Source organism: Osmerus eperlanus, chromosome 8, assembly GCF_963692335.1.
Source record: "Osmerus eperlanus chromosome 8, fOsmEpe2.1, whole genome shotgun sequence".
NCBI classification, from domain to species: domain Eukaryota; kingdom Metazoa; phylum Chordata; class Actinopteri; order Osmeriformes; family Osmeridae; genus Osmerus; species Osmerus eperlanus.
Window position 1 is genome coordinate 10,938,866 of NC_085025.1, and position 26,989 is coordinate 10,965,854.

General features: G+C 50.7%; 2 protein-coding genes across 2 annotated transcripts; both read left to right on the plus strand.

The window, feature by feature from the left end:
• Positions 1 to 5,327, plus strand: moxd1l (monooxygenase, DBH-like 1, like). The gene is made up of 13 exons (XM_062467709.1): positions 1 to 471; positions 739 to 885; positions 1,544 to 1,696; positions 1,967 to 2,047; positions 2,344 to 2,499; positions 2,621 to 2,723; positions 2,956 to 3,128; positions 3,293 to 3,384; positions 3,586 to 3,682; positions 3,902 to 3,961; positions 4,140 to 4,270; positions 4,384 to 4,489; positions 4,684 to 5,327. The coding sequence occupies exons 1-13, from the start codon at positions 187 to 189 to the stop codon at positions 4,906 to 4,908; spliced, it is 1,809 nt and encodes a 602-aa protein (XP_062323693.1). The 5' UTR covers positions 1 to 186; the 3' UTR covers positions 4,909 to 5,327.
• A 786-nt stretch (positions 5,328 to 6,113) lies between these two features.
• On the plus strand, positions 6,114 to 26,268 carry rps6kc1 (ribosomal protein S6 kinase polypeptide 1). Its single transcript, XM_062467461.1, has 16 exons — positions 6,114 to 6,299; positions 8,341 to 8,376; positions 9,264 to 9,384; positions 9,486 to 9,601; positions 9,703 to 9,796; positions 9,890 to 9,949; positions 10,051 to 10,479; positions 10,681 to 10,805; positions 11,020 to 11,118; positions 12,226 to 12,273; positions 12,849 to 12,981; positions 13,918 to 15,537; positions 16,371 to 16,460; positions 21,859 to 21,941; positions 24,080 to 24,175; positions 24,631 to 26,268. Exons 1-16 carry the CDS (start codon positions 6,198 to 6,200, stop codon positions 24,730 to 24,732), a joined length of 3,354 nt encoding a protein of 1,117 aa, XP_062323445.1. The 5' UTR covers positions 6,114 to 6,197; the 3' UTR covers positions 24,733 to 26,268.
• The last annotated feature ends 721 nt before the right edge of the window (positions 26,269 to 26,989 follow it).

The following is a 26,989-nucleotide window of genomic DNA, read 5'->3' on the forward strand; positions in this document are numbered from 1 at the left end:
TTTCAGAAGGGCATCGAATTTGCACCAGCGTTTGTTACCTCATTGCAATATTGACAGGAATATGTGTGTGAACCCGTCTGTCATTTAAGTCCTGGACACAGAGGTTCCAAGCTTTGGGGCGATACCTGAGGTCTCTCTCCGATCCAGCTTCCTCTTCTCCTCTGCTCCTCCTGGCGTGGAAATAGGATGGCGCAGCTCCCCGCACTCTTCCTCCTCCTGTCCCTGCTCTCAAGCCGACCTCCAGGGATGGAGGGGCAGGTGACGGACTATGCCTTGCCCTTCATGGAGCACCTTGACGGGGCCGGCCAGGTCACCCTGAAGTGGGGGTTCAGTGATGTGTTTCAAGATATCACCTTCCAGCTGTCTGTCAACACCACTGGCTGGGTGGGCTTCGGGTTGAGTCCCAAAGGAAACATGATTGGGGCAGACATTGTCATCGGGGGAGTTGGATCGAATGGCACCTACTTCAAGGTACAGTGTCCTCATCTTTTAAAATGGATTACAGAAGAACTAGTGGTGTATTTCTGTGTTTGAAATTTCCCATGTCATGATTGGTGTGGCGAGTGAGTGAATTGGCCCCAAAACAGGGCCAATCTGAGGATTAACATATATTTTCTCGAATAGTCTTGAAAGCCAGGTGATTCCTCTGATAAATACGAAGAAATGACAAACTTATTCTTATTTACAGTGTGTTCATCTCTCTGAACTTCTATGTGTCTAACATTTGTTGTGGTCTAGGATCGTCACGGCATAGGGACCTTTCTCCCCCCAGTGGACGAGGAACAGAGTTACACTCTGCTGTCTCTGACTGAGCTGGATGGACAGACCTCTATGACCTTCAGTAGGTCCATTCAAACTTGTGACAAAGACGACGTTCCCATCACTGTGAGTTCACACACACACGGTTACAGTAAATACATGGACTGTGGCTTGAGGGTTCTTCTAGGTGATCGGGATTCCAAGCACTGTTCCTTACTGTTGAGAATGCCATGTTCCAGTATATCCCTCCCTCCATGTGACGTGGAAACAATAAGTATGGCCTTTAGAACAAAACCCCATCACGCCCTGGGAACACGATCTCATCTCCTATGTGAGAACCTTTTCTTCAGGCCCAGCTCTGGGTTCCTGCACCAGAAGATTATATGACATTGTTGCGTATTATTGCGGGTAATTGTATATGCTCTGTTATATTGTTCCTATATGTCTCAAAGCCCTGCTCTTGTTTCCTACTTATCTTCCTCCAAATCTTTTCAGACTGTCTATGCGCCACTGAATGCACCCTAGAGATCGGTTTGCATTTCCCTCTAATATTGTTGTGACTCATGACCATTGAGTATTAAGAAATATTGGGTTAGGTATACAAAAGCCTAGATATACAGTATGTAACGAGGTAGCAAAACCTCCAAAGTAATAAAGAACAACTGAAACTCTATAGTTTACAGAATTGTTGAATTGGACAAATCAAAGATGTCAAAACAGGTTTAATCCTCCATGTGTGCTTGTCCCTATCTAAACCTTAACTTTTCATCCCCTCCTCCTGTAGGCGAGCCCCATCAAACTGATCTATGCGTATGGGACCACAGATGAGATCAAATACCACTCGTCCCGCAGAGGAACCAAGGAGCTCAACCTGCTGAGGTACACACTCAGAACCAGCCCGCCGCTCGACAACTACCTGAGCTTCACTGTGGAGAATGTAAGAGTCACACTCCATAAGTTTCCTCTTCAAAGTTTCCTCTTCAGAGAAACCAAATCTTTACGATGTCATAGAAGCCTTCACCACGACCATTTTTCCACAGTGTTACATTTGATCAAATCATTCTGAACTCACTGTACTTATAAAACATAAGCATGTCTACCAAACCGGGGTGAATCCAGTGAATAGTTCTGTGGTGTTGGGACGTTTGCTGTAAAGGATGTCTGTAGAGCTTTTATTGTGTCTTTCCGGTCCATGTCACTATTGTAGGTCACTGTCCCTCCTGTTGTAACGTACTATCACTGCAAGGTGATGAAGACTCACATCAATGGGAAACACCATATCTATCGGGTAAAGCACATCTAAATTATAACATGATTCTGTGGTGTTGAGTAACACGTCCAATAACATCAGGCCCTTCAGAAATATGGACTGTTCATCTCAAGAACAGTGTTTGTTTGATGTATGTACATTCTCACATTTCCCGTTACCTCAATTCTCTCTTCTCTCCTGTCCTATTTTGCCTCTCTTTCTATCCTTTTTCTTTCTTTCTTTCTTTCTTTCTTTCTCTCTCTTTCTCTCTCTCTCTCTCATTTACTATTCTCTCTCTTCTCTCCCCTGCATCTCTCTCTCTGCTTGGACCTCAGATGGAACCTGTTATTGAGAACCTGGATCTGGTGCACCACATACTGGTGTATCGCTGTCCCTCCACCATGAATCAGACCTCCGAGGGTCCATGCTATAGTGGTGATGGTGTCGAGGAATGCTTCAGTATGATTCACGGCTGGGCAGTTGGAGGAGGGGTAGGTGTCTGCCCCCGGCAAGGAAATGTACTCAGTACTCACTAAAGTGTGGTTGAACACGGAGGACTGGTGCCTAATCATTTACTGACCTGAACATGGCATGCCCCCTTTTCTCTTTTAGCCATTTGAGCTTCCGGAAAATGCAGGTATGTCCATTGGAGGAGCGAAAGACAGCCATTTCTACAGGATTGAAATTCACTACAACAATCCCACCAAGGCTGCAGGTTAGGTTTCATTGCTTGCAAATTTAGTGAATACCAATTGATAGGACCTATAACATTACATATGATAATATTTGTTTTCAACCAAGAGCCTGATAGAAAGGAAAATTCTTCTTTCAAATACTGCAGACAGTTCAACTGGTTTATCAAGTTTGTTGCTACATAAAAACCGTTGTTGTAAATTTTGTTCACTTCACTTGCCCCATCTCTCTCGCCATTTTATCGCCCCCTGCAGGTCGAAGGGATAACTCAGGTATGAGACTGTACTACACCAGCCAGCTCAGGGAGCATGATGTGGGCTTGCTCACAACGGGGCTGTTGGTGGCTCCCTCTGGAGGCTATGCCATCCCCCCCCATGCCACAGACTTTCAAACCTATGGATTTTGCAACACCTCAGACTTTTCGAAGGTACGCTAGATTACTTGCCCCATGTAAAAGTTCAAAACCTAGAATGACTGTCCTGGAATGTTTTGGATTTGACGGTGTAGCCATTATCTTATGATATAGAGGAACGTTTCTTTGTTTGTGGTTTATATTTGTTCTTCCTTGTCTCCACCTCTTGCTCCCTCTAGCTCCTGGATGGCCCTGCCCCAGACCTCAATGTGTTTTCAGTGATATTGCACACTCATCTGGCCGGGAGGAAGATTAGAGTCGGGCACTTCAGGTGAGAAAGACTTCAAAACAAAAATAATAATAGTGGAAGATATGAAGGGGGTGTCAGTCTTAATATCCACAATAACCACAAATGATATACCGTCCCTGTCAGATCTTGTTATGATTTAATTTTGAAATGTATATTCGTTGTGAATGGGCGAATGTTTCTTCCCTGCTATAACGTTGTGTGCACTTTCATTCCATTCCGTAGGGGTGGGAAGCAGGTGGACTTCCTGGGTTTGGATGAGAATTACAGTTTTGATTATCAAGAGGTCTACAATCTGGGGGAAGTCAAGACCATCAAGCCGGTAATCCTGATACTACTGTACTTCCTGTGTCTAGTTGACTTGCTCCCCCACCCACACATACATGAAAAGGCGATTCTGCAGACTTCATTTGAGTACAATGTGTATTTCTTTCGGAACATTATTAATGTACTGCTACTACTACAATGTTATAGTCTGTCCAGTCAATGGCAGAGCTCAGCTCACTACAGATCTGTTCACAAATATTGGTTCTCATTGCAGGGTGATGAAATTCTGGTGGAATGTACCTACAACACTGAAAATCGCACAAGACCTACATGGGTTGGTAGTAGCATAGAATTAGAAGAAATGAACACACCCTTCTGTTACACACCACATGACCTCCATCTTGATGTTTAGTACCTTGTCATGATCTATTTGACAGGAACTATATGATCGGAGAAAGGATAACAGCACCGTACCATAAAATAACCCTATTACCTCCACTTACCTCTCACAGGGAGGTTTGGGCACCACAAATGAGATGTGTCTAGCATTCCTGTACTACTACCCTGCCATCGACATAAGCAACTGCTGGAGCCACCCTAACATGCAACTCCTGGCAGCCACAAAGAACGAAACACTTCAACAGTAAGAGTGGTTGTCCCCAGTTGGACACTCTTTAATGCATATATGATGGTGGGATCACTGTGGCAGCCAGAAAGACTCAGTGGGATTTAGTCATGCTTTATGTTGTGCCACAGATTGGTTGATGATTTGAGTACCACAAATTGGACTAAAGAGGCTATCACTAAACACAAGGCCTTGATGAAGACAATTCCTCAATATGAAGTTCTCAATGATATCTATGTAAGTATTAAGACCAAATATTATTATGGGATTCTCCAATCCTATCTTCTTTTGTGGGACCTTTAAGGTCTTTTGAGCCTGCGTATCAATGATGCTACATCCATTTTTAACCTTGTAACAGTGAACCTATTTGTGCTGATCACCACAAAACACATACCCTCCCTAAATGTGTAATTGTTTGGTCTTGCTTACAGAATAACTACACCGTCACCAATGGGATTATGGTGCGGGATATGATGAAAACAGCCACAGCAAGTTGCAATAGGGATTTGGTTACAACATCTCCCACTGCATCGAACATCTCCCTGTATTACACCCACTTTGATGTAACGTACGAAAATGTGTCCTACAGAGATAGAGGTTCTTGGGTCATGTGCTCAGCCGGATGCCTTCTTCTTCTTCTGTGTACAAAGCTATGATGGGAAACCCTCCATGCTGAGTATGGTGACATTGTCCACAGACACATTTCACTTGTGGCCAGTGTTGTGGTTCTGTCACTATTGAACAGGATTCCAATCCAGGCCAAGGCCCAACTGATCCTTACCCGGTTTCCAAGTAGAGTATGTAGCTTAAACGTTCATAACCACATACCATGATGTCTCAGCAACATTCACTTAATCTGGTTACAAACTTTCTCTCAGTGGCCCTCTAGTTGATGGGTTGTTCTTTGGCACTATGATTCAGACAGGCTGCACAATAGATCTGTTAAACTGTGATTTATTACAGGGACAGAATAATCATTAGCCTAGAGCTTACAGTATTTAATAAAATTCATATTAAAGTTCATACAATTTCTAATTTCTAATCATACTTGAAACCAATGTTTGTGTAGCCTATGGTTGTCATTGAAAATAAAACTTTCAATATAAATGGTTATATTAAGGCTTTTGAATGGTTATTTTTCAACTATACTTCTAAACGATACTCATTTGAGTCCATATAATTGTAGCCTACTTGGTTCTTATGGGTTGTGGATGGTCTAATAACTGAAGGACAGTATAGGTGTAGGTAGGTAGACTTTGTACGGTAGTAGTGTGTACTTTGCATATGCCAACGGGCTAGGCATCTTGTTACAGCAGGCTGCTGCAGTGGAAGAATTCTGAAGAAACTGTATGCTCAAATAGTCAGGATGCCGGATTTGTACACATTTTTTATTCAGTACCGTAAAGTACTTAACAGAGCGCTCTGAACTATATTACACTACCATGGTCTGTTCTTTTACATGTTATTTTTTATAAAATCTATTATTATTAAGCCCGGGTATATATATACGAATATATGGGTTATATATATAAATATATATATATATATTTTAGACAGGCTCTGGCAAAATTGAGAAAGAAGATTTTCACACACTATTTTAATTCCCGATTTCCATGTTTAAGCACATCAAAGAAAATCAGATAAACATACGGATAGAAAATCAGGAAATTACGTCTAAATGGTCTACAACATCATAGATATATATAAACGCTGTATATATATCTATGGTCTACATGCCCGTAGACGGGCTCTGACATGCCTAAATCCATTAGGTTGCTGCCATGTGATTGGCTGATTAGCTATTTGTGTACAGAGGCGGGTAGCTAGGGAGGTAGCTACTAGCAACTCAGGCACCCATAGACAGCTAGAAAGCGGCGGATGTGCGACTGTTTACTCCTAGACCGAGATTGAAAGCAGGCTAGCTAATGGCTATGTTTCAATCAGAATGATATCGCAGCGAGAAAGAGGGGAACTTGCTCGGTTTTACACTGTCACGGACCCCAAAAAGCACCAGAAAGGTTACACTGTGTATAAAGTCACTGCAAGGGTAAGTCTGCAGGTTAAGCCAGATGACTATCTACTGGTAGTGCTAGTAGTAACAGTCAAGCAAACGGGTAGCCTAGCCTAGCTCATACGCTAGCTACCCACAGTGACGTTAGCCGAACAATCACTGTTGTATGATTTTCATGCTACGAGAATGGCTGACATCACAAATATAAAAACTATCCAGATAGCTTGCTAATTGGCTAATATTTTACAATGAACGAAGCTTGTCTACCCAACTAAATCAATACAATAGTGAAGCTTTGGCTAATGCTACAACACAGTCACAACTAGCTAGTCGTCTGCGATAGCTATCCTCTTAATGTTGCATCACTTTCAGCAATGTTTATGTGCAGCTTGACCCTCCGAGTCCTGGTTCTGAATTGGCCTGACTTGACACAATCTTGACTTTGCTTGCGACAGTAGCCAATTTGCTAGATACTTGGCTATCGATTCGTATTCAGTTAGTTAGCTAGCTAATGTTAGCTTGCTGGGTAACTCAAAGGAGAGTCTGTTGGCTAAAATATCAACTGAGATGCCACTTGGCATCAGAACTGAACTTGTCCCAGTGCTACAGTGATTAAGTCGGTGAAAACCCAGCAACTGAATGTTGTCTTGTTGACTAGTCAGCTGAAGGATGAAAATGAAGGGAACAACCCTACAGGATGTGTAACAGCAGTGCTTGTTAGTTTCATTTCGTTTTTTTATATTGCTACAGTAGGCTATATTGTACATTCATTGTAAATCGTCACAACAAGGTTTCGTCCTCGTATAGCCTACTATTGGGAATATGAGGTCTGCATGTAAAATAGCAGAGCAAAAATTGAACTTGTAGTAAGAGTATGTCACCTCCTGTTGCTTAGATAGGAGTTACATTTAAGATACTGTGAAGGCATATTGATTATTATGTCTGAGTTCTTCACACCCACCTCCTTTATTTACATTTACATTTAGTCATTTAGCAGACGCTCTTATCCAGAGCGACTTACAGTAAGTACAGGGACATTCCCCCGAGGCAAGTAGGGTGAAGTGCCTTGCCCAAGGACACAACGTCAGTTGGCATGACCGGGAATCGAACTGGCAACCTTCAGATTACTAGCCCGTCTCCCTCACCGCTCAGCCAACTGACTCCACTTTATTTAGTTATGGGTGTAACTGTAGCATTGTTACAGTGTTACAGTGTAACAATAGCATTGTTAAAGTGTTACAGTGTTACAGTGTAGCAATAGTGTATTGTTGGCTGTAGAAGTGGCTCATGATGCAGTCAGAAAGACAAACTAACTGTCAATCTGGTGGAGATTACACACACACACACACACACTGGGCACATACACATACACTGGACACACATACACTAGACACACACACACTGGACCCACGAGTTAGGAGGATGTTGTCAGTGGTAGTGCGGATGAGACCAAGATGAGCCGTACATCATTTAATTGATTCATATTTTATTTTATTCTTTCTCACACACATACACACACAAATCTACACGCTAGCTCCCCGGGACAAGACAGCCCTAAGCCGGGAACCAAAACTGCCTCACTCTGATTTGTTCTTCCCTGTTAAGTAAAAAGAAATGGCACACCAAATACGACAGAATGTATGTAATACATGGTGCGAGCGTGCGTGTCTCCCTGTGTGCCTGCATGTACTTGTAGTCTAGGTTTTGTAGGACGGTGGTGACGTCTGCACCAAACCACCACCCTCCACCACCAGCACTCCAGGCCAGTAGAATGCCCTCATTGTCGGACAGTGTCTCCTCCTCCTCCTCCTCCTCCTCATTCTGACTGTCTCATTCAGGACTCATAGAAGTACGAGGACTCGCCCGAGGCAGCAACTGAGCCCCTTAGGGAGCGTGCACAGCCAACCTGGCCACCATTTTAGGTCCGGAGCTTTGCAGGGGCACGTTGCAGTGTATGGACGGTAATGGGGATGGTAGGCTGAAGAATCTGTTGCTAATGGCGATCTCTCTCTGTCTCTTTCTCTCCTCCCCTCCCCCTCTCCCTCTCTCCCCCCCCCCCACTTCCTCCCACCCACAGATCATCTCCAGAAAGAACCCAGAGGATGTCCAGGAGGTATGAACCTTTTGATGTTTGTCAAATATGACGAATGACTCGTTGATTTTGAAGAGGGGGCGGGGAGAACGCAAGCGCTGGAAGGAGATGCCTCGACGGTGTGACCAGAGCTCTGTAGTTAGAACCGACAGCAAGCTTAAATGCATGGGGCTTATTGTAAAATGTCCACGTGTGGTCCTCTTGCATTCAGGGTCAATCCCCTACATTGTTCGATGTGGTTCTCATGGGGACCTTAATGACCCGGGTTGTTACCATGGTGACTATCAGGATTGTGTGCTAATCTGGCGTCATCACAGAATCTATGTGCGGCAGAACAGAGAACAGGGGAGGGGCTGTGATATGGCGTAGCTAGGCCACGGTTAATCATGCATGTATAGGAGGATACCGCTTCAGTGAGACCGATGTTTTGTTCTCAGACGATACGTACGTGACAACAACCAGTTTAGGATTCGAAAGGTTTGTGGATTATATGTCTAGATGTCGGAGACAGCGGACTCGTTTGAATAAGAACACACACACACACACACACACACACACACACACACACACAGAAAACCCCCACACGGACAGAGAATGGGGCCAGGATTGATGCTCGGGCCTGAACCCAGTACTAATACAACAGGCATGATACCAATTACTGAGTGTGAGAGGCGGACTGGCCTGGGAAGACACCCGCTCATTGTGAAAGTGCTCCTCTTCTTGGAGCGGGGCCGGGTCTCGTGTCCTTCACATCGATCAACTATTTACCTCAGGGGCTGGGTGTGAAGCTTAAAGCGGGATTCTCTGGTTTGAGGCCTTGTCTTCCGATTTCTGGATGTGCCAGATGCCATGAGTGAAGGTTTGCCGTCTGATTTCTCATATTTTTTTCTTTCTCTTTTCCTTCCTAGATAACAGTCTGGAAGAGGTATAGTGATTTCCGGAAGCTTCACCGCGACCTCTGGCAGCTCCACAGGAATCTCTGCAGCCAATCGGAGCTCTTCCCTCCCTTTGCCAAGGCTAAGGTCTTTGGTAAGGTTCTCGGCAACCCGTAACATAGATTACAAATGTATTATGCTGATATTATGTCAGATGATCATTTTAACGTCATGTCTACACACGTGTGTGTGTAGGTCGTTTTGAAGACACAGTGATCGAGGAGAGGAGACAGTGTTCTGAGGATCTTCTACAGTTCTCTGCCAACATCCCTGCTCTTTATAGCAGTCAGCACATCCAGGACTTCTTCAAGGTAATACACACACACATACACACACACACGCACGCACAGATCTGCAGATCTGATTGAATGCCATTTTCATTTTAGGGAGGGGAATGCCATTTTCATTTTAGGGAGGGGAGGTCCAAGACAGCTCGGAGCTAATTGGTCCAGCCGAACCCTTCTCAGACTTCTTGGCTGAAAGCTTATCAGACTGCACCTCTGAAGGTAGGCAGAGACGAGGCTGGCAGTACCATCTGTAATCTCAAGTGGAAGGAATATGTGCTGAATATGTGAGCTTTGTGTATCTCTCCCCCTCAGTTCAGAGAGATATCAGTGGGGCTGATGATCTGACTGTGACCAGTCAGTCTGAGTATGGAGGTAAGTGTGTCTGTCGGCCTGTGTGTCGTCCTGTCTTCTGGTTTGTCTTCCTGTTTGTATCTCATCCCTGTGTGTGTGTGTGTGTCCCTCCCTCCCTCCAGGTCGGTCCAGTGACGGCGACTTGACCTCTCTGGCTGTGGACGCAGACTCTCTGGCCGAGCTGGACGATGGCATGGCCTCGGGACGCACCTCCCCAAACCAGCCGCCGCCTCCTGGGAGCGCCACCCTCAGCACCAGCAGCAGTCCCCTCCTGCCCTCCCTGCATGATCGCCTCCGCGGCCCAGCCTTAGTCTCAGCCCCAGTCCCAGTCCCGACTCCAGTCCCAGAGGTCAGCCAGCCCGCGAGAGCGCAGCTGTTCCCCGGCAGCTTGAAGAGAGCTAGCGCCAGCGCTAAGGAAGTGAAGCCCGACTACCTGGACAGGGCCAGCGAGCGCATCCGATTGGCCGTGCAGAAGGAAGAGGAGCAGGATTACCAGGCTGCGTTTTCCTACTACCGTGGTGGGGTGGACCTGCTTCTGCAGGGCGTGCAAGGTAGAAGGGTCGCGAAAGTCTCTTTCTCCCTAGTCTTTCTCTACGACACTTATCTGTCCCTACTTTTGAATCCCCCCCCCCCCCACACTCCGTCATCTCTGCAACCGCCCTCTTTCTATCTTTCCTCCTTTCTTCGCTCTCTCTTCTCTTCCTTGCTCTCTCCTCATGTCTCCCCTCTTCATCCCCCCCCCCCCCCTTCAGGCGAGGCCAGCCCCACGAGGCGTGAAGCGGTCAAGAGGCGGACCGCCGAGTACTTGATGCGTGCCGAGCAGATATCCAGCCAGCACCTGAGAAGCAGCATGGGTCAAGGGTCAATGCAGGCAGTGGTGAGTAGCTACAGACGATCCCATTGGCCACCAGTCATACAAACAATTTCAAAAAGGGAAAAAAACCTATCGTTATTTTGACGGTGAAATTCAATGCAATTCCATCCATCTCAAACGTGAAAAGAAATCGAGTGAGAGTGACATTTGGAATTCTTATTTGGTTACTATTTGTTGAATTGAATGAGGTGAAGGCTTCCGTGTTTGCTTGTGTCAGGCGATGGGGCAGCAGTGCCCCACTTCCACCAGCAGAGGGCGAGAGCAGAGTCCAGCGGAGGAGCTGACAGCCTACAGAGTACTGGGTGTTATCGACAAGGTTAGACAAGATATCGACACGCTCCGTGTGTGCGTGCTCGCGCGCGTGTGTGTGTGAGTGAACGTATTTGTTGGGTCGTAAGGGGGGTGTCACAAGGTCAGCTTAGGTCACCGTTCCTCTCAAACAGCTGTCGACAAAGTAGCTCACCACCGGAGCATGAAATGACTTGGCAAGGCAGATCGGACATCAGCACCCGCAGCACTGAATCAATGATGCTCGACACGACACACACCGGTCCCACACGAGATAACACTGAGGGAATATTGACACAGGGCAGCACACACTGCTGGATGTTGTAGTCCCACACAATGGAAAAGGTAATGAATGTAGACACAAGTCAGCGGCTCGAAGAACTACGACCGGTGGCCCTCGCTTTTTTGGGGGGGATGTCCCGTGTGTCGGTTCCCTTCCCCGGGTTCGCACGTCAGACCCTCGACCCCGGAGTGCGCGCTTTCCTCTCCTCTCCTCCACCTCCTTCTTTCCACTTTTAATGGGGGACAGAGGGGACAGCTGGGGAGCGCTCCTCACCCCTGTGCCTCGCGCTCCCTCCCTCCCCCCCCCCCCCCCTCCTCCTCCCCCACCCCTGATGTTGGTGCCTTAATTATATTAGCGTCCTGGCTTGCGCCGGCCCTCTGTTTACTCACAACTCCATTCATATCCATTTAGCCTGCACCTGTTTGGGGCCCACTCAGGGTCACAGAGGCACACGCGCGCACGCACGCAGTGCTTCTGTAACACACACACACACACAGACACACATACACACACCCAGATGCACAGTGATTCTTGATCTGTTACACACATACACACACACACACACATATGCTGTAGCTCTCCCCTGAGAGAGAGAGAGAGAGAGCAAGAGGAATGGAGATGTCAGAGAGAAAGGAGGAGTTGAAGGAGGGAAGGAAGATGTCATGAAGAAGAGGGAGGGAGGGATGGATGGAGGGAGGGTGAGAGGCACGCAGGGATGAGTGGCTCGAAGGGTCAAAGGAGAGATGAGAGGAGGGAGGCTGAGACCAGAGGCGGGGCGGTCCTAGTGCCTGGATCGTCTCTGTGACATCTCTGTATCATCTGCCTGTTTACGGACCTGCCGTATCTTCCCAGGTTCTTCTGGTCATGGACAAGAGGACACAGGAGACGTTCATTCTCAAAGTAAGTGTTTGATGTGTTTGTGTGTGTGTGTGCGTTGGCTGCCATAAGGCCCTGTGTGCGTGTGTGTGTGTGTGTGTGTGTGTGTGTGTGTGAGAGACCTGCGTAATTGATTCTAATGGTTCTGTCCCCTGCTCACCCCACGTGTGCCAGATGCCAACGCAGAGCGTGGGCACACACACCCACGTGCACTCCCACTCCCACACATGCACACGTATACACACACACGCACACACTTCACCACCTTCTGAGGTCTTCTGAAATAACCGAGATGGATTGATTTGTATATGTGTTTGTGCGTCGCTCGCTGTATGTGGCTTGATGGATACTTAGGCAGTTTGGGTTGGGTTGGCAGGGAGAACGTTGGCTTGTTAATGTTAATGTGGCATTTCTCCTTCATCTTCCCCGTCCGCCGTCGACCCCTCTAATGTCGCCCGGCAAACTTCTCACCACTTCTCTTCCTTCTCTCACCTTTGCTTCCCCCTCTTTCCACTTCCCTCCTCGCCTTCCCCTCGATCGTCGTCCTCCTCCCTCACCTCCCCCCGTCCCATAATCCCCCCCCCCCCCGCTCCCCCCAGGGCCTGAGGAAGAGCAGCGAGTGTGGGAGGACCAAGCGGACCATCATGCCTCACTCCGTGCCCCACATGGTGAGGCTGAGGAAGTTCGTCGTCTCCGAGGACACCGTCTTCCTGCTGCTCCAGTACGCCGAGGGTACGAGCTCTCCCTCCCTCAGCGGGAGCCCCCCTCCACCCCCCCCGCCTGGACGCCCCCTGCGTGTCTGTCCACCCTCTCTCTCTACCCCCACCCTCTCCGCCTCTCCTCCCAGTCCACTCCCTTCATCTGGGTCGTCTCCTGTACGGATGCCTCCCCAACTCTCCTCTCCAATGTTCTCTTCCCCCCCCACCCCTCCTCTCTACCCCTCCCCACCCTCCCTCTCTACCCCTCCCCTCCCCACCCTCCCTCTCTCCCCCTTCCTGCCCTTGTAGTAGACAGATGTTTGATAGAGATAGGTGTGTGTGTCACAGGTCATTATTCTGAATACCAGGTGGCGCTACGCTTCATTAGCTATGCTAACACCTGGGACTCCTTCTTTCCTTGTGTGTATGCGCGCGTGTGTGCGGTGCTTGGATATGTGTGTGTGTGTGTAATAGAGACCGAGTCTAAAGGATTGTTATTGTAGTCATTTGGGTGCTAAGATTCCCTGGCTCTGGCCTTGTTCCAGGCAGACGGACAGATAGACAGCCAGACAGACAGTCAGATGGATGGGCAGACCGACAGACGGATCGATTGAAAGACAGACAGACAGGCAGAGGCAATGACCTGAGTGACATTCGCCGGTACAACATGTGGATGTTTTCCCTCTCTAAGTGATCAGGCTGGCCCTGCCATCATTACCATCGCTGTGCCACTCCTATTCATCCTCATCTCACACAACAGATGCTGTCGCACAATCGCTCAGTTCCACAGCTGCCTGTGTGTGTGTGTGTGTGTGGTTGTGAGACGTAGTGTGAAAGAAAATGGAGAAAATGTTGTTGTCTGTTGTGTATCTCGATGTGCTAGGTTGTCTGCCAACAGACAGTTGAGCGATGCAGATAGTATCATCATGATATGTCAAACTGACGTGCTGCTCCGTGTCTCTCTGCCCAGGGGGGAAGCTGTGGTCTCACATTGGGAGGTTCCTGAGGAGCTCCAGCCCGGAGGACAGCTTCGACATCCCCTTCATCCAGAAGAGCCACACCACGGCGATCCACTCCCCCCTGCATGGCGTGTCTCAGCTGGGCCTGGATTCCGCCAGCTCCGGGTCCGGCTCGGGTTCGGGTTCGGGGCTCCAGAGGGTAAGGGAGGCCCTCTTGGCACTACCCCCGAAAAGTGGCCTCCCACCTGGGGTGGTGAACAGCCAGGACTCCGGAGCCACCTCCGAGGAAGAATGCACCAACAGCTACCTGACGCTCTGCAACGAGTACGAGCAGGAGAAGGTGGAACCGGAGGAGGGGGGGGGGGAGAAGGAGGGGGACGACGGGGAGGGGGGCGTCTCGATGGGGCAGGAAGCGTCATCGTTGGAGGTGACCGGCGCCACGACGACCACCTCCTCCCGGACGCGCTCGCCGCTCAGCAACGACAGCCTGTCGCCCATCAGCGCACAGGAGCTGCTCTTCTTCACGGAGGACGGCGGCGACGCCCGTCGCCACGGCGACCTGCCGGAGCACGGCGAGGTGTTCAGCCCCCTGCCGTCCCCCGCCGCCCCCCTCTCCCTGGACCAGTCCAAACGCACGCCCATGGAGTTCTTCCGCATCGACAGCAAGGACAGTGCCAGCGAGGTCGCCTGCTCCGAGGCCGGGGAACTCCGACTCAAACCCTTTCCCTCCAACCCCCCCCTCTCCCTGTTCTCCGCCTCGGACCTGGAGCCCGACTTCCCCGGAGAACCCCTGGAGCTGGCCCGGGAGGTCAAAGGTCACCCGTCGGAGCCGTGGGGGCCCGACGGCAGCGACGGGGGCTCCAACGAATCGGTGCCCGTCATCTCCTTCAAGGAGGCGTCGGTGGAGGACGAGGCCCAGCCCCCCGACCTCCTGGTCAACCTCCCGGGAGTCATGGGCGAGGCCCTGGAGGAGGAGCGGGCCTCGACAGGGGGCTGTCTGGCCCTGGAGGCCAAGGCCTCGCCCAAGTTCACCCAGCCAGACGTGCTGCAGCTGCCCTGCGAGCTGGAGGAAGGGGAGGAGCTGACGTTGGAGAGGGAAGCGGGGGAGGCCCCCTCCTGGGTGGACGGACGACCCCCCTGCGTCTCTCTGCTGGATGACTGCGGCCTGGCGTTCGGACGAGAGGCAGAACGCCCAAATAAGGACTTGCCAGTGGCTCCTCCCTCCGACTCCGACTTCCTCTTCGCCGACGCTCTCAACGAGAGCCTCGAAGCCGTCCGGAACGCTCCCACGGACAAAGGCTCCGTCCTTCACCCAGACTCGAGTAGCGTCGGCTCAGACCGGGCCGTGAGCGGGATCCCCGCCGTTTCCGAGGCCGAGGCGGGGGCGGAGGTGAGGTCCGGGGAGGCGGCGACGGGTCGTGAGGTGGCGCCGGGCGGCGTGGACCGAGACGCCTCTCGCCTGTTTGCGGCGCTGGACGAGCTGTGCGCGGCGGCGGCGACGCAGGTTCGAATCCCCGAGGAGTTTGTGCGCTGCTGGGCGGTGGAGATGGTCCTGGCCCTGGACGGCCTGCACCAGGAGGGGGTGGTGTGTCGCGACCTCAACCCCGACAACATCCTGCTCAACCAGAAAGGTGTGCGGCCCGTCCTTCTCAAACACGCTACCCCCACCTCATCACATTGCTTTTTTCTTAAATTGCTGGACACATTTGTTCGGTAAAGGCTACGTACCATAGGCCAATTCCGATTGGAGACCAATTCCGATTGGTGGAATCTGTTGCGTAGACTTGGTTAGGTTCTTCATGAATGAAGCTCTCTCCGGTCCTGTTGGCAGATCGTTCAACCACCTGAACGAGGCTCCGCAACAAGGGCTGTCCCACTTGTCCTTACCTGAACACCAGACATCTCTCTCTCTCTCTCTTTCCCATTTTCTGTTTTCCTCCCCCCGTAATCATCCCTCACTACCTCGTTATCAGCACTTGGCTAATGAGCTGAGTGGCTGTGTTAGTCTCCGGGTGTGCGATTATTGTTGTGAAGGACCATCAACAGCGTAGTGCATCAGTCTGGCTAGCCCAAGCTAATGGCCCCCGCTAGCTAATGATACCATTAGTCCTAATGATAGCGTTAGCCGTTAGCAGCTAAACAGGAGTAATCGGCAGGCACAGGGCCGAGTTCGAGAAAAGCTTTGAGTGTGGCGGGGTGGGAGGGGAGGGACGCAAGGAGGGTGGAGAGGGAGGGAGGGAGAGATGGAGTCATCTGAAAAGGAGCTAACTTTTGGAGCGACGTTTGACTGCCATAGAGTAGCGGAGCTTGGCAAAGATGGTGTGTGTGTGTGCGAATTGACTCTGGCTGGTAGTAGGGATAGAAACTAGGACTGGAATGAACCCAGCCTGCCATTTTTTTTCTTCTTCTTCATCCGTCTCTCTCTCTCGTCCTCTCCCTCTCTCCTCACATCCCGCGTCCCCAGGTCACGTGGAACTCACATACTTCTGCAGCTGGAGTGAGGTGGAGGAGTCGTACGACAGGAAGGCCATAGCCAACATGTACTGTGCACCAGGTGAGACACACACACACACACACACGCTCTTATCTCTGCCAAACACACCATGTAAATACAGACCTGTGCCTTCCATGTTGAGGTCCTAAAATGGCCGGCGGCGTAAGTCCAAGCGGTGGAGGTTAATGGTATGCAGACACACAGGGCCAGAAGTAGGCCACAGTCCCAGGGCCACAAAGACCTCATTCATCCCAGCACCGTGTCAGCAGGCCTACCGAGCCTCACTGGGGGGGGCTGGCCTGGAGGATGAGGGGTGGAGGCTGGGAGGTTAGCCCCACTCTGACACGTGAGAAAGTGACAGGGCGGTTTGAGCGTGGCGGAGTTCAACGACGGTGCCCCTTCAGCCACAACCTGAGAAAAGTGTTCTTTGTTCATTGTGTCCAATTAAATCGATCACTGTCCCTCACACCGAGTTATCTTTTTAAGTTGACAAACCTAGGTCTGCTGTGTTAGTTTTTAAAAATGTTCTTTCTTTTCTTATTTAGTAAGAGCAATGTGAAAGGGTTACAACGAGCGGCAGTCTCCAGAGGCTCTGGGTGTAGTTCTGCGGGTGTCTTGTAGAGGGGGCTGTGGCGCCTGACTGCCGCTGGTTGACCCCAGCGCTGGCCTGAGCGTGCCTGTGGGAGGCCTGGCATGCTGTTTAAAGGCTGCCTAAACAAACGGCTGCCATACTAGAGGTCCACGCCACACCGCCTCTCAGCTTAACGCCTGTGTGTGTGTGTGTGTGTGTGTGTGTGTGTGTGAGAGAGAGGGAGGATAAGTGAGAGAGAGAGTGAGAGAAAGAGAGAGTAAAGGACATGGGGTTCTGACAAAAAGATTTATTTGGTTACAAACATTAGCGTCTCCCCTATCATTACAAGTGGAAAAGGTTCCTTTTAAGAGATTTATTGACCTTACTCACTCACACACACACTCCCTCCTATTCTCCTGCACTCTCACATGCTAGTTAAGTCACTGCTCAAATCCTTGTGCGGGACACGCGTATGGCGCTGTAATAAGTCTGAAAGCGACTTCTCCGAACCATCTAATATCCTAAATGCACATAAGCCCTGGAACCAGCTGAGCTGTCGTCAAACCCTCTAATGGAGATGGAAACCGAAAACATATGTCACAAGGCTCTGGTGGGCCCTCAGGTCACCACTGGGTGACCTAAAGGCAGATGATGCTAAGCTAACAGCTCAGCTGGACCGTAGAAGTGGTTTGTTGGTTTGTTTCTGGTCTCTGGTCGGTCAGTCCAGCTTCCGTAGGGGTCCAGTTACAACCGGACATGGAAGTGTGGGTCGAATGCTGCTCTCAGAATAGTTACATCGACTACTAAGTATGGAGAAGGCCATTGTCAGAGGCTTTTGAAGACCAAGATTTATTGCAAATATTTCCACCATGGGTCTACGTGCATGGCCCGAGGTGATTTTTGGCCATAGAAGACTATTATTGTAGATTTCGTCTAAACTCTGTGGTGTTTGTTCAGTTTGGATGTGGCACCTACAGGGGACTCGGAGTCTTGGCCAGCCCTCTGTAGTGTGTCTGTCGTGGGCCAGTCCTGTCTGGTTGTGGCTGAGAACAAACTGCAGGTGCAGTTCCCTGTAGTTGCCAGAGGGGGGAGTCGTGCTCTGCCTGGTGATAACTTGACTCTACAAGCAAAAAAAACTCTTTCTGCTTCTTTTTCTCAAACTCTTATGCTGTCACTCTCCCTCTTTTTATGTTCTCTCTCTCTCTCTGTCCTCTCTCATTCTCGTTCTTCCTCTTGACTTTTAACTCTCGTTCAGGCTGTTGCCTCGATTTTTATATCGTCCTTTTTGATGCAGACGTGCACTCACACACACACACACACACACACACACACACACACACACACACACACACACACACACACACACACACACACACACACACACACACACTCTCTCTCTTGCTCCCTCTCCCAGGTTAGTTAGTGTCTCCCCTGCCCTTGTTATGTATTGGTTGTTTACCCAGACAGGTTCAACCCAGCTATGGCTTCATTCCTGATGACAGATTTATGAGTGTTTGCCATGGAGCTCACAGGGTGCCTGCTGTGACAGGGTGTGTGCGTGCGTGCGTGCGTGTACACGCGTGTATGTGCGTGTGTTTTAAGAAAAGGGGACAACATGTTTTCAATACACACACGCGCACACACACACCCTGAAAACATGGGCGGGAGCACGGAAAGAACGGTGGCCGTATTTCTGTTTATTTTTCTCTTTCACTTGTTTATTCGGCATTTTTGGAACGATGTGAGAGAACTGCTGATAGACATCAGGCTGTTGTTTTTCAGCTGTGAGAAAAAGGCGCCATGCTTCCCATTAAATGGACAATAGTGCCCAAAATGATTTAGTAACCATACCAATGATACCATTGTGTTTTTTTGCCTCACTGCAACATTCAAATTAGATTCCTCTTTTTTGAGGAGGGGGGGATCCACAACTTGTTGTGTTCCGTGTTGAGGCTTCAGGTGAGAACGGTAACCTCCAGGGTCCAGCGGAGCCGTGTTTCTAGTCCTCAGAACGCCGGCCTTCAGCTCCTCCTCGCTACTGTAAGTACTTAAGTGTATAAGGATGGATTTTCGTCAAGACACTATCCCACCCTCCTAATGGGGGTCATGTGACCTGGCAGAATCGGATCCCCCGGGCCAGCTGGGTTGGGCCCGATCGCGCATGAGAACGTTCCTCCAGAATCCCGCCCCATCTTCTCCTTCTCCTTGTCCTCTCCGCACTTCCTACTTCGGTCTCGCATCACTTCCTCTTGGAACAAAGGTGGTCGGTTGGTTTTGGGGAAGTGTGCAGGCGAGAGGAGAAGAGAGGCGGTTCCTCCTGCCGTGTGGAGACGGGGCCTCTTCTTAAACGGCGAGAGAAAAGGGGAACCCCCCCCCCCGCCGCTGAGGAAGCCACAGAAGGCTGCGTTGTCAACACAGCTGCCGCTGTCGCTCCTTGCTATCTCTTCACCATCTTGTTTGTTTCTTTTTTTTTTTTTTTTTTTACTTCGCAAACTCGTTCCTGTCTGTAGCTGGAGGTGTAACCGCGGGAACTGGTGGGGCGGGGTGAGCGACGCGGAGGTGAGGCAGTGTTTCTTTTTTTTTTTTTTTTGTGTCCGGCGGATGATTTCAAATGAAACTTAACTGGAAGACCACCTGGCCGCGTGCAGTGTTGAAATGTGAACCTCGTTGAGTGACCCATGTGGTCTGTGGATGAGCTTGGTTTCCCCCCCCCTCCCTCCTGCTCTCCTCTATCTCTCACTCTTTCTCTCTCTCTCTCTCTCTCTTTCTCCCTCATCTTCTGTCTTTCATATCCCTCACTCTCGTTCTCCCACACTCATTCTCCTTCACTGTCCTTCTCTAGCACTCCTTCTCCTCTCCCCCTCTCGCTCTCTCTCTCTCTCGCACTCACACTCTCCCTCGTTCTCCCCCTCTCTCCCCGCCTTGCTCCGACGGAGAGGGAAGTGTAGCCAGCTCCACTGTTCTCTCCCTGCAGCTCCTTGGACATTAATCCATTGTGATGACAATCGACCTTGCTGTGAGACTTGTGTGTGTGTGTGTGTGTGTGCGTGCGCGCGCGTGTGTGCGCGAGGCCCGGAGCTCAGAACCACGCAGGTATCACTAGTCTGTTCAATGACGATCTCCTCTCCTTGGCTGTCAAAACAATGGTCATAGGGAGCCCTGAAGACTGGTTGCTCAGTTAGCCGCGGCGCGTGTGTGTGCGTGTTTGTGTGTGAGAGCGTTGGCTGTTCCTTAGGGGCGGCCAGAGTGAGGAGTATCATAGCCTCGTCTGGGCCTCTCTAACCTTGGCTGGAAGAGAGCTGCGCAGGGCCCTGGAGCTCCCTGGAGCCTCCGAGAGGAGACGGGGCTTTTGTCTGTGGACTCTCCCCAGCTGAGGAGCCTGGTCGCCGGGCACACTCGACCACGACCCTGGGCCCCGGCCCGCGGGGTTACCAGACCCGCCTCTGGAGGGACGAGAGAGGAGCCGGGCTGCGCATGGGGCCATCTGGTGCCCGGCACAGTGTGTAAACACACACACACACACGCGCAGGCACGTGCGCACCCTCGCCACATGCACACAGGCAGACTTTTATGTCGTACCCTCTACCTCTGCTCCTACCTCACCTCACCTCTTCTCCCCCTCCCCCACTCTTCTCCCTCCCTTTCTCTTTCTCTCCCCCCCCCCCCCCCCCCCCCCATCTCCCCCCTCCAGCAGACCTGCCTGTCACTGTGGCTGTGCGTCCCAGCTCCCCTAACCCCTCCTGTGGTCGGGGAGCACCGGGGCCAGGGGGCCTGGAGGGAGGGTTAGATGGATGGTGGGTGGGTGGGTGGGTGGGTGGGAAGGAAGGCGGGGAGAAGTAGGGTTAGAGGAAGGACACAGAACACGTTCACCTTCACATTCACGTGGGGTCTTCCAGTGGGGAGAGGGGGTGGGGGAAGGGCGGGGGTGGGGGGTGTTGGGCGGGGGTGGGGGGGGTTGGGCGGGGAGGGGCGGGGGGGGGGGGGGAGGGGCGGGGCCTGACATGCAAGTGTGGGAAAAACAAGAAAGACTGTCAAACAGAAAGATGGGGGGGGGGGGGGAGAGAGGGAGGAGACGAACGTTAGTGCGCCTGGTCCAGGGGTCCTGGACGACAGGCTGGACGGGCCGATCCAAGGTTGCAGGAATGAGCCTGGGGAGCAGGAGCGAGGGAGGAAAGGAATGGGAAAGGAGGAGGAGGAGGAGGAGGAGTGAGAGGGGGAGCGGGGGGGAGGAGGTGAAGTGCAGGATCACTCGGTGTTCCTCTGGTGGAGGGGCCGTGTCTGCCGGCGTGTCTGTGGGTTTGTGTATTGTGTGCCCGCGTGGAAGGGTTTTGGGGCTTCTGAAGGAGCGTGTGTGTGTGTGTAAGGTCAGGTCATGCCATGCAGATGGTGTGAAGTTGCAGCACAGACGGTTTCCTCAATTTGACTGCTTTTTTATTATGCAAATGACCCCCTTTACGGGACACACACCCGGCTCCTCAGAGTGTGTGTGTGTGTGTGTGTGTGTGTGTGTGTGTGTGTGTGTGTGTGCGCGTGTGTGTGTGCGCGTGTGTACATGCAGGCACTTGAAGTACACCCATGTTATTGAGTATTCAGAAGTTGTACATTTAAAAGAGACACTAGTTGTCGTCGGGTGGTCTGTCGTGTTGCTCGTGTTGCAGCAGATGACTCGGTGCTAAACACTGCGTTTTGATTTGCAAATCCAACTATCTATTACTGTCACCTGCCTGTCATGGTACATCTGAAGAGGTTTGCATACTGCGCCCAAATTCTTGTTGTTTTAGAAGACGTTTAAACTTCTCTTTTCCTCCCTTCCCTGCCTCTCTCTCCCTCTCTCTCCCTCTCTCTCTTCTTCTTCATCTTCGATTGTCTCTCTTGACTCTGTTGCAGAAGTGGGAGGCATCGGTGAGGAGACGGCGGCGTGTGATTGGTGGAGTTTAGGGGCCATCTTGTTTGAGCTGCTCACAGGCAAGGTAAGTTACGAGTGTGTGTGTGTGTGTGTGTGCGTGCGCGTCAGTCTCTGACTGTGTAGCTGATCTTGGCTCCCACCTTCGTCCCACTCTTCAGCCCTGCCAGGGTGTGTGTGTGCGTGCGTGCTCTCGTGTGCGACTCCACCACCAAACAGACGTGTGTACATCTCGTGTGTGTGTGTGTGTCCGGCGAACGGTCTTGAGAGCGCACGCGTGCGTCCGCCACGTCTTGGCTCGTCCCGTCTCCCTCCGCGGTTCTCCAGCAGTGCCAGGAGCGTCGGTGTGACTTTCTCCCCCAGCCGGGGCTCCATCTGCTGGGGCGATGGGGTCAACTCTCCCCGGACCCCTCTCCTGGCTCCTGGAGCAGCGTTTTCGGGGCTGGAGGGGGGAGAGCCAGTGCTCCGGGTCAGCTGACCCCGGATCAGCATAGAGGGTGAGGAGCAGGGCAGCTCTCCGGGAGCCTGGCCTCCTTGGCTGCTTCTGGGTCAGCTGGAGGAAGGAGTAGGACTCTTCCTGCATCAAGATGGCTCGTTTTCCTCGCTAGGGGAAAGATGACAGACGTGCACAAACGATGTTTTTTGTTTTTTTTACGTACTTCTGCATCAGTGCAGACACACACAAACACACACACACACACACACTACAGGTGCAGAGCGCAGCCTGCATTTTAAATGGTCTTTTAAATTTGAATAAGGTCTAACTGATTGCCGGCGGGCATGTTTTCACCCGAGCTGCTTGTGGTTCTCATCAGGAGACGGAGCATGAATGACACTTGTTAGTTCGTTTTAATGTGTTGCATGACACACACTTACCTGGAAGAGACCAGGCTACCCTACAGATGTCTCTTTTGATGAACAGGACACACACACACAACACACAACCCCCCCTCCCCACACACACACACACACACACAGTCTCTTGATCCTTGCAGGATAAGATCTTGCCCGGAGCGATCTTGACTGTTGCTGGGACTGGAGCCATATCTCCTGCAGCATGTGTTGGAAAAGAAAGCAACTGATCTAACCGATGATCGCTGGGGTGCTCTCCCCTCCCTCTCATCTCACTCTCTCTTGCGCTCGGGCACGCACACACACACACACACACACACACACCCTTTTCAGAGTCCTGCCTGTACTCCGGTGTTGGGGATGTGCTGAGTGTTCAGGTTTGGGCTCAAGGGTTTGTTGTTACAACACACAGACACACACATGTCTGCTGTTAAACAATGTGTCTGAACCTGTCCTCGGCAACGGATGGAGCACATGGAGTACTTTAACCACCCTGGCACACAGATACACACAATCACAATAGAAGCCTGTCTTCAATGGCACAGTCATTTTTACTCCCCCTCTCTCTCTCTCCCCCCCCCCCTCCCTCCTGCTCTCCTCTCTCTATCTCTCTCTCTTTCTTTCTCTCTGTCTCTCTGTCTGTCTCTCCCTTTCCTCCACCATCCTATAGCTAATTGCTTAATCATCTTACTTTACATCATTTTGCATAAGCCTTGAGCTGTTCCCTCTTGTAAGCATGGTACATGTCCATGACCACACACTCAGAGAGGCAGTCTCTCTCGTTCTTCCTTTCTCTCTGTGTCTCTCTATGTGTGTATCTCTCCGTCTCTCTCTCTCTCTCTCTCTGTCTCTCATTCTCTCTGTCTCTCTCTCTCTCTGTCTCTCTCTCTCTCTCTCTCTCTCTCTCTCTCACCGTCACCCTAGCTGTTAGTTCTCCTTCCCACCCAGCCCCTCCAGTCAGCGCTCCTCTGGGTGAACAACAACAGGTCATTTCCATCACAGGGGCAGGTCCCAGGGAAGAGCAACAGCAGTGAAATCACACTGATACCAAAAGCTGCCGGGAGCCGTGTTTTCGCAGGTGCTTGGTCTTCTTCTCCAGTATTTAGACAGTCCCACTGCTCTCTCACTGACCTGGATACCGGGGCTGTCTCTGGCTGGGTGACAGCTTCCTGCAGCGTCCTGACCACCGTCTGATTACAGATAGGACCGAGCAGTGTCTTTAATGTGTGACTGGATGAACTGTTCTACTGGCGCGTGCGGAAGGCGTCGCCATGGGTTGAATTGAGTTCCTGTCTTTTCTGTAGCGACTGTTGTGCTCGTGTGTAACGCACGCGCGTGTGTGTGTGTCCCCAGTCTCTGCTGCAGTGTCACCCGGCAGGGATCAGTCGTCACACTGCCCTCAACATACCCGAGTTTGTGTCGGAGGAGGCCAGGTCACTGCTACAGCAGGTCAGCATGTTCTGTTCTGTTCACCAATATCTAATAAGGAGTCAATTGAATGTTAACACAGCAGGCCCCTCAGTCGATGTAAACACAGCAGGATCTGGCATTATGCTGATTAGTATTTACCCACCCCATCCTCTGCTTGATTGTCCCTGACTCTGCTCCAGTGTGTACAGTACCTCAGCTCCTACAGTGAGTCAGAGCCTCAGCTCCTACAGTAGAGTCAGTGCCTCAGCTCCTACAGTAGAGTCAGTGCCTCAGCTCCAACAGTAGAGTCAGAGCCTCAGCTCCTACAGTAGAGTCAGAGCCTCAGCTCCTACAGTAGTCAGTGCCTCAGCTCTTACAGTAGTCAGTGCCTCAGCTCCTACAGTAGAGTCAGTGCCTCAGCTCCTACAGTAGAGTCAGTGCCTCAGCTCAGTCTACTGTGTGGATTCACCGTGCTTGTGTCTGCCTGTGTACAGCTGCTCCAGTATAACTCGGTGGAGAGGCTGGGGGCGGGCGTGGCAGGAGCAGAGGACATCAAGTCACACCCGTTCTTCGCCAGAGTGGACTGGCCCAAATGAGCACCAGTGCGTTGTGGGACGGTGGAGAGTAGCAGGAACAATCTGCTGGAGGTCCGGAAACGGAAACACGCACATGTGCGCGCACACACACAGACACAGACAGATGTCCATACCCAACCCCATGCCTATCCCATCACTCATCTGCCAACCTGACAACAGTCCTCCGGAGACACCCGAGCCGTTCCCCATGGTGACGACTCCATGGCGACGGTCCCCTGTACTTCCCTTGGACACACCCACTGGCATGGAGCAAACTGTAAAAAGACTTTTTGAAGACTTTATTTCTCATTTGTGCAGGTTTTTCAGGGCAGTTGCTTGCTTATCTGGCACGCTACTCCTCCTCGTTGATCTCCAGGAGGCTGACATGGACCTCCTCCTTGGTGTGGAGGTTCAGCCTACTCTCCTGGTGTGCAGTACACTGAGACACAGGTGGGGGAGTGGGTTAGTGCTGGTTCACTAAGGCCTGCTTGTTTTTACATTTTGCTGCTTGAAGTTGTGCACTAAATCACCTGACTAAGCTGGAGAGGTACGGTAACGTCCACAATCGACAAAGTGACGTTATATTTCCATCCCTCGGGCAGTTTAACAGTCCATAGCATTTCTAAAGAGTTGATTAGCCATTCTTGAAACTGAACACAAACACACTGAAGCCATTTCCTGAGTGTGACTAACAGCCTTGTGTGTAATATGTAATATTGCCACACCCTTGCACTGTGTTCGCTACCTATGCCAAGAGATGCCAATAGGTCCACAATGAAGGTGTTCTGTATATTCAAATATTTTTGTATTGACACAAAATATGTTGGATGCACTGATGGTAGAATATACTGTTTATCATCCAGCAACAAGGCTCATTGTCCTGAAACAGATATACTGCCAGCCCCCCTTTATGTGCCAACCAAGTGATTGAGCAATGGCTGAAATATAGGAGTTTTATTCGATAAATTCCCAGAAATAGATTTAATACATTTTAAATGGTTTTGCCTGAGATTTTGCTTTTAGGGATTGTACATGTTCTAGTAAAGATAGTTGTGTTTTTTTTATATGGAGAAACTCACACTGTAGGGCCTACTGTAAAATCTTTTTTTTTTTATGTGAATTTAAGAGTTTAAAATGTATGATATTTAAAGTAAGAACAAAAGTAATTATAATAAATAATGGATGTTTACACGTTTAACTTGCCATGTCCACTGTGTCTAAATCATTGTAATCCTAGTATGACATGTTAAGATCTATCTTCCTGGCCCATCCCACCACACCATCGGCCACCCTGTCAATCACTCAACCTCAGGCCAATCAAACCCTTTCCCTATCGGTTTGTCCCTCCCATTGGATGATGTGGTGGATCCCTCAGCCCAGGAGGTGTGCCTGAGTGCTAGTGCGGGGAGGACTGGGACTAGAGGAACACCCATGTGTACAGTCTGGCTGCAGCGATGAGGATCTGTGCTCCCATAATGTGCTGTACTGTATATTGCCCTCCGCTGTGCTCTATCAGTCTGCCCTCTCACACTACTCAATAAACATACCTGGATAATACTCAGTGGCACCCCCTTCTTAATGTGTCAAAGTAGTGTGTGTGTGTGTGTGTGTGGGGGGGGGCGTCCAGGTTATCTTTTTCTTTCACTCAGTTGGGCTATCATGTGTGTGTGTGTGTGTGTGTGTTTGGAGCTCCTGCCCCTCTCTGTGATCAGTAGGAGTGATGACATTCCTAAAGAGCCGCTGTCACTCCTGCTGAGTGTCACCCTGACCCTGATACGACTCGAGCCAACACACGCTCCCGTGCGCACACACACACTCCCAGCCACACACAGGTAAGGCGTGGTTAGTATTAAAGGAGGGTGCCTGTCTGGGTGCCACAGGGTCTTGAGTGGGCACTGTTATGAGCTGATTAGCCGAGGAGATTAAGACCTGTTTCTTATTAGACACACTCTGGGTGACAGGTTCACTGAAACAGACTGTCAATCTCCCTGTGTGTGTGTGCATGTGTGTGTGTGTCTACTGTAACTGTGCAGGACAGTTTTAGTAAGTGGTGTGTTTCCCAGTACCTTGTATAGTGTCACCATGAGAAGAAAAAAAAAACCCTGATGAGCTTCTGTCCTGAAACAGTGCTGCTACAGTACAGTCTACTGTCCTGCCCTTGGAATGTTCTAGAACTCTCTCAAAAACCGCCTTGCCTTGGGAACAATGGCTCCTCATACACAAAGGACCATGGTGCCAGTGTGAGCGTGTGTGTGTGTGCGGCCACAGGGAAGGTCTC

Coding starts and splice junctions, on each gene's coding strand:
- moxd1l (XM_062467709.1), top strand. CDS start 187: ATGGCGCAGCTCCCCGCACTCTTCCTCCTCCTGTCCCTGCTCTCAAGC. Junction 472..738: donor CGAATGGCACCTACTTCAAG/GTACAGTGTCCT, acceptor GTTGTGGTCTAG/GATCGTCACGGCATAGGGAC. Junction 4,490..4,683: donor AAGTTCTCAATGATATCTAT/GTAAGTATTAAG, acceptor TCTTGCTTACAG/AATAACTACACCGTCACCAA.
- rps6kc1 (XM_062467461.1), top strand. CDS start 6,198: ATGATATCGCAGCGAGAAAGAGGGGAACTTGCTCGGTTTTACACTGTC. Junction 9,797..9,889: donor ATCAGACTGCACCTCTGAAG/GTAGGCAGAGAC, acceptor TCTCCCCCTCAG/TTCAGAGAGATATCAGTGGG. Junction 24,176..24,630: donor CCAGGTCACTGCTACAGCAG/GTCAGCATGTTC, acceptor GCCTGTGTACAG/CTGCTCCAGTATAACTCGGT.